We start from the raw sequence: 12,183 nt of genomic DNA on the forward strand, positions 1-12,183 counted from the left end.
AAATGAAGGCGGTTGCTGTGTTGTAGAATGAAAAGCGAGCTGATTTTTTTGTCATGTTCTGTTTGGTCTGGCCAGCTCTGTCTACTTTCTGGGTAAAAAAACAGTCGGTGATGGGAGGAATGGGGCTGGGCAGACTGTCAAAGTGTGCGATTCCGCATTGTGCTCGCTACAGCCGGTTGATTGAGCCTCATGATGATGATCATAATGGTAATAATGATGATGACAATGATGATGAAATAAAATCCACAGAGTTTTGAACCGCAGGACTCGGCCAAAGACCAGAGCAGAAAGTGTTTTGCTTGAAACAGTTGGTCACATTGACGTTACGCAGCTAAATATGTGTAAATGCAGGTGTGGAACTTAAGGATTTTCACTAGAAGAGTGAAATTTCTACTAACCAAAACCACAAATTATTAGGTGACACTGTATTTGGACAGTCCAATGTTGATATTCAACTAACTATCAGGTGACAAAAAGTAGATTTCAAGTGTCACTTGCCTATTTGGTTAGGGCTGCAACTAACGATTGTTTTCATTGTCAATTAATCTGTCAATTATTTTCTCAACTAACCGATTAGTTGTTTGGTCTATAAAATGTCAGAAAATGGTGAAAAATGTGGATCAGTGTTTCCCAAAGCCCAAGATGACGTCCTCAAATGTCTTGTTTTGTCCGCAACCCAAAGATATTCAGTTTACTGTCATAGAGGAGTAAAGAAACCAGAAAATATTCACATTTAAGAAGCTGGAATCAGAGAATTTTGACATATTTTAAAAAATTACTCAAACCGATTAATCGATTATCAAAATAGTTGCCGATTAATTTAATAGTTGACAATTAATCGATTAATCGTTGCAGCTCTACAATTATGAGTATCACTTGAAACTCAGAAGACTTTATAGTGACACATTATTGTCACTTGATAGGAAGTTGAGTATCAACATTGGACTATCCAAATAAAGTGTGACCAATTATTTCTAGCCCATGTATACATAATGTAATATCCAAGTTTAATGAGGTAGATCATGCTCTAAAATTATAGAAATGCATAAAAATCATTGGTATGTTTCATATTGTATTATTACTACCTCGTGATGTTCAAATTGAACTAGGTAAATAATGAAGGCTGCACACCACAGAGTGAGTTTATCTCTACACAGCCACTCCCTACCAGTCTTCCAGCTCTACACAAAGATCCTAACTCTGTAGCCCCAGGGCTGTTAGACTCTTAGTTTTTCTGGTTATCATGCCATGTGTAAATACTATGAAAGTTGATTTAATTATCCAGGTGAACACTGCCATTATAGTTTTTGAGTATTAACATATCAAGTCAATGTTAACTAGATTAGTAAGTGGGTTAGGCGAGGCTTTGCAGTTGCATCAAAAATCCCCTATCAACCATGGCTGACTCCATCATGGAGCTCTCAAAATGATTGTTGTGGTGTAGTTTAGGTCAATTTAGTAACGTTACAAGTAAAAGTGAACAGTCTGATAAAGTAGATTTGTTTCCAAAATCTAGGTTACAACTGTCTGTAGCCCTTGTTATTCCAAAACACTCTGAGTTGTAGCTTGAGAAGAGTCAGCTCAGTTAAGCTAACCTGGCTTTGTTAGCTAACATCAGGGTATCCAATTCCGGACAGTATATGACCAAAAAATCACAATCATATACCAATATATTTCATCCCGTACTGTTTTCGCTGAAGTTTCTCATAAATTAACAATCCTCCATCTGTCTTTTTTAAAGTTTAATATCGCTTTTACCTTAACTTGTAATGGATTTTCTTCCAGTCCCTGCAAATGGATGATAGCACACCTATTTTTGAGATTCAAAATTTGTATCCAATTCTGGACACTTACTTTCGTCCGTGTCGGTGTATTCATATACTCGATATTAACCCTTTATTAACCCTTCCTGTACCTTCACAATGTTACAGATACTTGTAAGAAGTGCAGGCTATGTACTCAAAACTCTTATTTTTCCATTTATCAGCCAATACCAATTCTCTACATGAAGTAACTGCCGCCCAAAGTGGGATTTAAGGCTTCCCGCTTCTTGTTCATGACTAAGTTCGTAACTTAGTGTTTTATATGCTTAAATGTGTATAGATATTTATGAAATTTGATACCTAGCTTCTGAAATGTGTATGAATTTATGTCACTTAGCTTTCGGTTGGGAACTCCGAGTGACCGAGTGGCCGGAATTGGATACAATTCGGTTAGCTAACTAGCCAGCAGGCTAATTTAGTGAAGCAACCAATGTTAATGTTAACATGCAGCTACTAACTACTAATGCTAGCTTCTACTAGATACATTAACTAGTGCCCAAACAGATGTGTTAACAACAAGACAATGACAGTTAGCTGACGAGACTTTGCACATTTAGAAATGCAATCAGCTGTTCACAGCCACTATTAAGAGCTAAGGTCCTATGTGTTGCATCATCTGAAAGCCCAGTTACATAATCAGTTACAGAGGTACTGTAGTCCATACACCAGTCCCCCTCACTTCACTTCTGCTACTTTCTTTCAGGTAAGTAAATTTGGCGATTCCACAAAGTTATCACATTTTGTTTCTAGAGATAGCCATGATGAGTTCACTTGAGGTGGATTCGACAGAGCGCTATTCTGCCCTGCAATTCAATAATCTGCAGACATTTCACTTCATCCACAGAGTCTGGAAGAGACTGCAGTACTTGGAATGTCTCCTCGTCATTTAATTGAATCATAGTCCATTATGGACAATGAGATGAGTTGGACATTCAAATCACATGTCCTGAACTGTGGATGCCAAAAACAAGAACCAAACACCAAAAATCTATGTTCTACAGCAGCAATTGAAAGTCCAAAATAAGTTTGTGTGCATTCCTGTCTTATGGCAGTCAAGGAGGAATGCTAGGAACAGCTTCACAAGGAAAACTTGAAAGTGGGAATTACAAGACATGCTATGTAAAGACAGGGAAAATCAAATTTCTTCATCTCTGTCCCTGGTCTAAGTCCTGTTTTTTGAAGTCCTCTTAAGCCATGCTAAAAGCCCTGTAAAGCCCTTCGTGTGTATTATGTGTGACTTAACATGGAAAATATCCAGGATTAAACTTGCTGCTGGTAACACTGGGCAGGGTGAGATTTTCACAGCTTTTAACTTGGCTACCCACAATATTAAAAAAGCCTGTCTTGGTGGGAGGTTGGGTGGGGTGGGTGGGGGGTGTCGGTGTGACTGACAACCTGAAAGAGGACTTTATGCATCGGGGGCTAACGGGCTCATGCGGCCACGTGTAAGGCAGTGAACAAAAACAGTTCATTTTTCTTAAGACACTCTCTTGTTAACACTTTTTCTTTTTTTGTGGGGGGGGGGGGAATATATCGAGGGATGGAGAAAGAACCTTAAAGAAATGACTGACAATATGACTATAGGCAGTGAGTGACTTATTTTCCTGTTTGTCCATGTGGAGAAAGAAAAAAGAGATTCAAATTCATCAATTACAGTTGCGTAATTTATCATATTTATTAGGCTTGTCTATAGCAGTCCATTGCTGAAGATCAATCCATCAATCAATCAGTCCTTCATTCACATCATACTTACTGGAAATACAGACGAAATATCCTGACCTGAACATACATCGGGGGAGGGAGAACGGTTTTTAAGAACTCACATTCATTTTCTTTGAAAGAACACGTCTGCAGCGATATAAATCCATGAAAAAACGACTGCTTTGTTCAACACGTTCAGTATATGTTATCATCTCTGTAGCGTAGCGTTGCCCCTTGGGTTACAGTCCTGTCTGGTCGTTGCCCAGAAGGCTTGTACAGCGTTTCCTGTGCCCATGTAAACAAAGAGCCCCTCTTCCCATGGTCTACTAGGGTTCAGACGATTTGGGTTCCTCAAGGCTGACACTGATATTTCTGGCCGATACTCAAATACTTTAAATTTGATCATTTTCATTACCAAAAAATGACAGTATTTCCTCCAGAATTGTATTCTTGTCAGGGTGGAAAAGCCTCTGAAACAGCATTTAGACCATGGGACACGAAAACTATCCATTGAAACCAATATATGAAATTCTAGTAAACATTTTATGGGTGCAACATGCAGGAGGAGGCCGAGTCTGACTCCTTAGGTTTAACTTAAAACTCAACTTAAAAGAGCACAAATGTGATATTATGGTAAAAAAAAATCCTTCAATTAAAACAGCTTTGGAAACTGTTTTGCACTGATATCGGAGAGATATCAACATCTACTGAACATCAACATGTTTGCTGGGATTCTTCTAGGTGGGTCAGCAGCTCCTTAAGGCAGGGTGAGGCGGGTTTCATTGCAGGTTTTACAGACCATTGAGTAAAATCCTTCCACACCACGGTGGAAAGATTTCTCCGGTCAGACATCTGATATAAAAATACTGCTAATAAAAGCACATTCACTACCTGCTGCCTACCCTGCCCCCTTCCTCGGTCCTGATGCCAAGGGCAAGCGACCGGCTGTGGGAAACCTGGGTCCCAAACCCCCTCCCACCCTTCATGTATGTTACCAACAGGCTATTCCACTGCTCCTAATGGACCGTGGCTGATAAAACACTGAGCCATAAACACATCGTCAAACACAAACACCCACACAGACACAACATAGACACGTACTCTCACATACTGTAGACATTTTTGTACCGCGATATATTGAATTTCCATATACCGCCCCATCCCTAGTGACCAACTACACTAGTGTCTGGCTGTAGTTTGTGGCTGTGTTGTAATTTGTTTCCATTCGTTCAAATAGCAAAGAAATACCAAAGCTATACTTCTGCGTACTGATGAATTTGCTCCAGGCGCTTTTCCCCTTTGCTCCTCTTTCAAAATAAAAGCACCCTTCGGAGCAGGTAGAGCAACACATTGACGCCGCGCTGACGGCGACGCAATGCGTTTAGTGGAATTTGAGCGTTAGGTCAGTGCTGACAGAGCCAGACGCTGTGGGATCTATAAAACACAGAAAACCCTGGGGTCCTCCTGTTCCCCTCCCCACAGCCTGAACATTAGCAGTCTTCCCCCCTAGGAGCTCCACCTGACTGGGGCCAGAGATGTAGAAAAGCTGTCTGCTTCTTATATAACAAGTTGGCAAGTCCCCGCCGTCGAATAAGAAAAGCGATCTGGCCAACAGGCCCGGGCCAAGAGGTATAATCCATTCCAAACCTGTTTCTCTTTCGCCCCCTAACACACATGCGCTCGCCAGTCGGTCCTGTGTAATAACAGTCTTCTCATGACTCGGCAGAGGCAGGGACTGAAAACACTGACAGGCCAGTCATTGTTCCCCGGCTGGGCAGATCCCAGGTCAGCCAAATAGCCCTTATTTCTATAAAGGCTGACCACTTTTAAACAATCTGTCACAATAAATTAAGCAATACTGCCCTCAGGACATAATCTACGTACTCTATATGTGTACTGTGCTTATGTAAAGAGGGTTGGACAATATAATGGAAAGAACTTTGAATAGCTAAATTACAGTTCCAAAGGCAGCAACACAAGCAAGTCATATGAAGTTCAATGCCAATTAGCAGTATGTGTCAGCTGTCAAGGAGGCCTGATAAACAGCACTTTTACATGAGCTTTCAAAGCAGCATAAGGCAGCGAGCACAGTCCCACGGCAAACTGCACCGGGACAGACAGATACTTAACGGGACAGGCGGTTGTCCAACACCACAAAACTACAGACTCAAAGACTACACTAACACCTCTGTGACACAGTCTCAACAAAAAAACTATCCTGAGCTTCACCAAGCATGGTGTTTATGGCAGGGATTCAGAAACCACTTCTATCCAAGTCCAGTTCACGAAGATGCGTAAGGAGGGCAAAACCCGCAGTGGAAAAAAGTAATCTGGTCCGATGAGTCTTTTAGCCTTTTTCCTCCATCCAGACGGGTTTCTGTTTGGAAGACAAAGGAAGCCTTCAACCTGCAGTGTTTGTTGGCAAACTGGTAAACATGGTGGTGGATCTGTACTGGTATAGCGCCATCTACTGGGAGTCATTAGGTCTGATGATTGACCTGCATGGCCAAGGAGTATGAGGTCATTTTATAGGTCCAGGAGCATCTTACGGCACCAACACTGTTCCCTCATGATGTTCCCATATTCCAAAATGATAATGCCCATGTATGCATCAAACTCCTCTCATGTCCCCAATCAACAGATGTAAACATCACTGAACCTTTATGGGAAGAAGAGTTCCACCTCCTTCATCCCCCAAAGAAAAGTCCAATATCCCATCACAGCAGGACAAGGAGGACTGAAGCTGCTCTGAAGGCAAAGAGTGGCCCTATTCCCTATTAGACAGGGGCGTGTCTAGGGGAAATCTGAAAGCTGATTGGCCACCCCAGGTGCCACCCCAAAATCCTGAGTTATGACTGGGCTGATGGCCATGTTAGAGGCAGGACCATCAAGCCAGTTAATTTCTTTTTCCAAAACTACACTCCTTGAGTTCCAAGAAATGCGCCAAGGGGAGCAAAGAGAAGACCAAATTAGGGATCAGTGTGACCAAACAGAATGCAGTACACACCTGAAGATAAAGACCAAGAAGTAATGTTAGTAGCATACATGTTTTTTTACATGCATACAGTTGACAGTGATGCCTGATAACTCTGGTTGTTTTCAACCTGGGCCTTGTATGGAAGAGGATTAGGGCCACATGTGAAAAATGTATTTAAATTCTGAGATTAATCTTGGATTTCTGAGTTTAAAGTCGGAATTCTGAGTTTAAAGTCGGAATTCTGACTCGGAATTCAGAATTCTGACCTGGGACCTGCCTCCATGCTTCCTAAATGCCGCGCTCAGTGCCACCTGTGCCCCACCTCGGCCACCCCAGTCAAAATGGCCTGGACACACCACTGCTATTAGACACTTGATATATTGTTCCATTGTGTCCACCGGTGTAACGGAGGCTCCAGCGATGGACGGACGATTCTGTGTTAATATGATGTTAACATGAGCAACAGGGACAGAGAGTTTTCCTCCTATCCACATTTAAACCCTCTGACCTTCCCACCCTACTCCTCCTCTTCCAAGGGATGACAAGGGTGTGAAGTGCCAAACAGAAAAAAAAAAAAAAAAAAAAAAAGAAAAACTACAAGAGTGCAGAGTTTCAAAGCTGTTGTCGAGCATCGGAAAGAACATGGTTGGGTGCCTGGAGCGCTTTGGCTGGCATTCAGGGTGTGTGTGTGTGTGTGTGTGTGTGTGTGTAATGGAGTTACTGTACTAGTGTGTAATGTGGAGACTATGGACTTCAGTATAAACTCACGCTTGGTGCAACGCTGCGATCCCTGGGCTTTACTCCATCCGTGACAGCACTGCCCTCCACAGACATTCACCCTGCAAATACAAAGTAAGCACAGGGGGGGATGAAACACGAGCGGTCACACACACACACACACACACACATACACACACACACACACACACACACCCACAGACGGCCACGAACTCAAAGAAACACACATTTGGTACACTCATGCTCATTGCTCACACACTGACCCAGAAACAAACTGTTGATGATATAACACTCTCTCTCTCCCTCTCTCTCTATTGCTGCCTTCAAGTGCCGTCGGAAATATCAGAATTATGAGTTGAGCTGCATTTGGACAACCCAACAAAGTGGTAAATATGACTTGGAAAGTGGGAATTTTCTATAATTACCACAGTGTAATGTTTAGGGGATGGAGAGCATGGCATTTATTTATTTATTTATTTATCATATTGATTACATCCTATAATTAGTACTGTTGTGGGTTTCTGTTTTTGCTCTTTCTGTAACTTTTAGTTATCACACATTTTTGTTTTTAATGAATTAACACTAGAAAGGCTGATGGATTTTGAGGGTCAAAGAGAAAGCCAACGAGCCATCAAATGAAGGGGGTAGATATAATTATATAGAATTAAATATAAGTATTATTACTTTCCTGTGTAATTTTCAAAACAGTGGTTTTGACAGAAAGTGCATTGAGGAAAAGTCATGGCCATGGGGGAGGCATTGTGAAAGCTGAGATATTTCAATTTTAAAATTCTAGTGTTAAGACATTAAAGACAAGTTGCATTTACGACTTCCAAACTGGAAAGTAGGAGCACACAAGGAGCACTTGAAGGCAGCATATGTTCCTTTGACTTCCAATGGACACACACACAGTTGTATTACTATACCTGTGAGGACTTTCCATTGACTATATTAATTCCCTAACCCCTAACCTTAACCCTCTCCACTACATGCTTAACATCAATCCTTACTCTAACCTAGGGCTGGGCAGTAGGCTATACCTTATTTTACGGTACATTACTTAATGGTATACAGGTATGAATTCATGCAAAGGTATGCGTTAAACATAATACAGTCGTCAACGGTGTTGTATTGCTTTTTATTTAAAAAAATATTGATCTAAATCAGTGATTCTCAACCTTTTTCATATCAAGGACCCCTAATTTAGTCCACATTAGGGCCACGGACCCCCATTTGATGAGATTTTGTCTCTTGGACCCAAATCTGACAATATCTTTTATTGTTAGATATGATTTTCCATGACTGTATTGTAGATAGAGAGATAACAGTGAAACTATGATCAAAACAGTCATTCTTCTCCATTCTCTAATTATGTTGACTTCTTATAAATGAAATAATTCTGAAGTTTAACAATTCATCAATTTGCTGGGGACCCCCTGGAACCCCCTCAAGGACCCCTGGTGGTCCCCGGACCCCTCGTTGAGAACCACTGATCTAAATTGATCTCTAACACTGTCACATTATGTTGTCACACCAGAGGCTCAACTTTTTTTCCTCGCATAATCATACATCAAACGGAGAATTATTTTTCTTCCATGCATTGAACATGGAGCTAGCTGCTTCAATTTCTACCATTTGCTCGCTCCCTGACATAAATATTTTGTAGAATAAGCTCATTTTTTAACTCTTGAAAACATCAGCAGGTTGCACATAAATAGGGGAAGATTTTATTTTTACTATCCAGTCTTTTTTGTTAGTTCATGTTATATATTGTCCGACATTCATGTTCATAATAAGTAGTGGAATTTAATGCCATTTTGATTCATTCCCTAATTACAGTTGAATGAGGAGAAACTTGGGTGAACCCATTGGTTGGTGTCCTAGACCAGTGGTTCTCAACGTGGGGTCCGGGGACCACCAGGGGTCCTTGAGTGGGTTCCAAGGGGTCCCCAGCAAATTGATGAATTGTTAAACTTCAGCATTATATCATTTACAAGAAGTGAACACGTGTATGTGAATGTAGAGGAATGACTGTTTAGGTTTACTTTTTAAGTAAATCCTAAATTATCTCCTTAAAGAGGTGAGGAATGGGAAAATGTCTTTTTGTCCTTGTGAGGACGTTTGGTTCTCGTAAGTATGGAATTACACACACACACACACACACACACACAAAGGCATGACCACAGGTGGGCCTACCCCCCTCCACCCCCCCCCACCCCACACACACACACACACCTGTCCCCTCGAGCCTTGTAACATTCTGAGGAATTTGCTTTCAGTGGAGGTGAAGTTCACATCTGAACCGTGCTCACTAATCACTAACTGAAGAGTTAAGAGTCATGCTGTTAAACCGTTTCATTGAAATATATTCGATTTTTTTTTTTTAAGCACGTAAATCTGGTTACTTAAGATGAAAACATATTGATCCCTGTGGGGAGACTGGGCTGTTGCAGCAAGAAAATAGTAATAGGATACAGCAAAGAGAAATAGCATCTAAACCTAAAATACAACATAGAGTATTGAGGTTATATAAACATATGCAGCCGACAATTTCAGCACATGTTGAGAAGACTTAGAATGGGCAGTATGGTAAACAGTATAGATGACTTTCATGTATGGATTTACTATATGTTACATACCTACTTATTTATATACTTTCTATTTGCTCATTTAGCTCATTCCTGCATTTCAATTCATCAGTAATGACTTAAACGTAATTCTCAATCTTTTTCATATCAAGGACCCCTACTTTAGTCACATTAGAGCCACGGACCCCCATTTGATGAGATTTTGTCTCTCAGACCCAAATCTGAGAATATTTTTATTGTTAGATATGATTTTGTCCAGAATTCCAAGACTATCTGTATTGCAGGTAGAGAGATAACAGAGAAACTATGATCAAAACAGTCATTCTTCTACATTCTCTCATTGTGTTCACTTCTTGTAAATGAAATAGTGGTGACGTTTAATAATTCATTAGTTTGCCGGGGACCCCCTGGAACCCCCTCTAGGACCCCTGGTGGTCCCCGCACCCCACGCTGAGACACTGGTCTACCCAACACTGAGTTCTCACTTCGTATAAGTCCAATAAGTGTGTATAATATTGTTGGACATGTATTGTGATGCTTTACACACCCCATACTGCTCTGACTGTTACACCAGGGTTTCTTAAACTAAACTTAACTTCTATAGTGAGCGATTTAATCTCATTTAAACTAAACTAAGTGTTACATTGCTGGCTGGAGCCCCCTGCTCTGAGCACCCTCAAGCACCCCTGGGTGTCCCGGGACCCCCCCCACCCCACCCCTATTGGGAACCAATGCCTCACAGTAAGCGCTTTGACCCGACAGAATAAGCTGCTGCACCTACAGTCTGCTCACTGTACCTTCCTTTTTAACTGCAGGAAGAGAGTTTACCACTTTTTTTTAAGGGTGGCATGAATCTTTATGGCCTAAATTGATGGTATAGTAGTATCCAGTTAATGTAAGTTAATGGAACTCAGCTGACAGAGTTCATTTTACACTTTGGATAGTTTGGACCGGCCACACCAGAGCTATATCAGCTGTATGAGTGGACAAACAACTCCAAATAACTGAAAAATCAATTTATTAACACTGGAAATTTGATGTGCAGTGATGTAGTGGAGGGGAAACCCACCTAAACTCACTTTACCCACTTTCTTTTTTGCAGAATAGAATCTGCACAGCTTTTTAGGCTGGCATACATCTTTATGACATAAATTCATATTAGTGGGCCTGTAGCCTAGTGTCAAACTAATGGAAGTTATATTGCTTAAGGATAATAATACTACATAAATGAATACATAATTGTGTTCATAATTATGATGGTTTTTTGTTTTATTTCCCACTGCATCCCGGAGCTCTGAAACCCCTCCAGGAGTTTCTTACCCAGTCGTTTTCATCTGCTGGTTCTGCTGGCGTCCCGTCTGGCTGCTGCTGCTGTGCCGGATGACCGACTGATGCTGACTGAACTGCGGGATCGGACTCGCTTGGTTCCCCATGCGGCGGGTCCGGACCTGGCCGCCGAAGCTGGCGGTGAGCTCCACGTTGTACGAGTGCGGCTGCCCCGCCGCGCCGGGACGCGACGAGATGGAGCTGACGCGCACCCCGTCCGCGCCGCCGGGCCCCTGTCCCTGTCCCGGTCCCGGTCCCGGTCCCGGTCCGGGCTGCAGCACGTAGAGCCTCCTGAAGCCGCTCGGGCTCTGCTGCTGCTGCACGGACACGCACGCCGGGAAAACGAACAAACCTATGGAAAGTAAGAGGTCCCATCTAATCCAAGCCATATCCACACGCTGGGGTCCGCTGAAGGGGGGAGAAAAAAAAAAGAATAAGAAAAGAAGAAAAGTTTGGGGGGAATTTCCTTAAACAGGAGTTATTGCTTTCAGCTCCGTATGAAAAGAACAACTCCTGTCACTTCTAACGCAAAGGAAAAACTTCTATATTCCTGAGCATATTCCTCTAGGCATCGACCTCCAAACCCGGCATGGGGATACACAAATATCCAACTAAAAAACGCAGGCTTAACTTGGGAAAGTTAAAAATAAAATAGTGCATGTGGGGGGGAAAAAAAATTGTTCCTAGGGTGTAGACCTGAGCACAGCACGGCTTTATGTCTCCTTATAGCGGGGTATAGAGAGGGGATCCGGGCTTGCCGCGGCTTCCTGTGAGCGATACTTGACTTGGTCCGCAGTCAGATGAGGTTGAAAACTCCAGTAAAGTTTCGCTGTTAGAGGTGAAGCGGAGTTAAAGTGTCAGACCCGAGCAGCCAGCCTCCAGACATGACGTCAGGAGGGGGAGCCTACACACACTACCCCGAGAAAAAAAAAAAAAAAAAAAAAAAAGTTTGCTGAGGGTTTTTTTTTTTTTTTTTTTTTTTTTTTTAGGGGGGGCCAAGTGTGTCAGGGGAGCCATACTAAAGCAACCC

General features: G+C 42.1%; 1 protein-coding gene across 1 annotated transcript in view; it reads right to left on the reverse strand.

The window, feature by feature from the left end:
* Positions 1–11,912, reverse strand: part of ltbp1 (latent transforming growth factor beta binding protein 1) — a gene marked incomplete at its 3' end in the record, with an annotated part of 174,087 nt that extends 162,175 nt beyond the window's left edge. Inside the window, exons 1-3 of the mRNA XM_071546423.1 lie at positions 11,232–11,912; positions 11,148–11,192; positions 7,270–7,340 (exon numbers count right to left, since the gene is read on the reverse strand). Of these exons, the coding sequence (XP_071402524.1) occupies positions 7,270–7,340; positions 11,148–11,192; positions 11,232–11,542 (427 nt within the window). The remainder of the gene's footprint in view (positions 1–7,269; positions 7,341–11,147; positions 11,193–11,231) is intronic.
* Between the last annotated feature and the right edge of the window lie 271 nt (positions 11,913–12,183).

The sequence above is a fragment of the Centroberyx affinis genome, unplaced genomic scaffold (genome assembly GCF_046629955.1).
Source record: "Centroberyx affinis isolate AG114_WGS23_722 - 3 ecotype Tasmania unplaced genomic scaffold, CSIRO-AGI_Caff_v1 ptg005267l_1, whole genome shotgun sequence".
Taxonomy (NCBI): Eukaryota; Metazoa; Chordata; class Actinopteri; order Beryciformes; family Berycidae; genus Centroberyx; species Centroberyx affinis.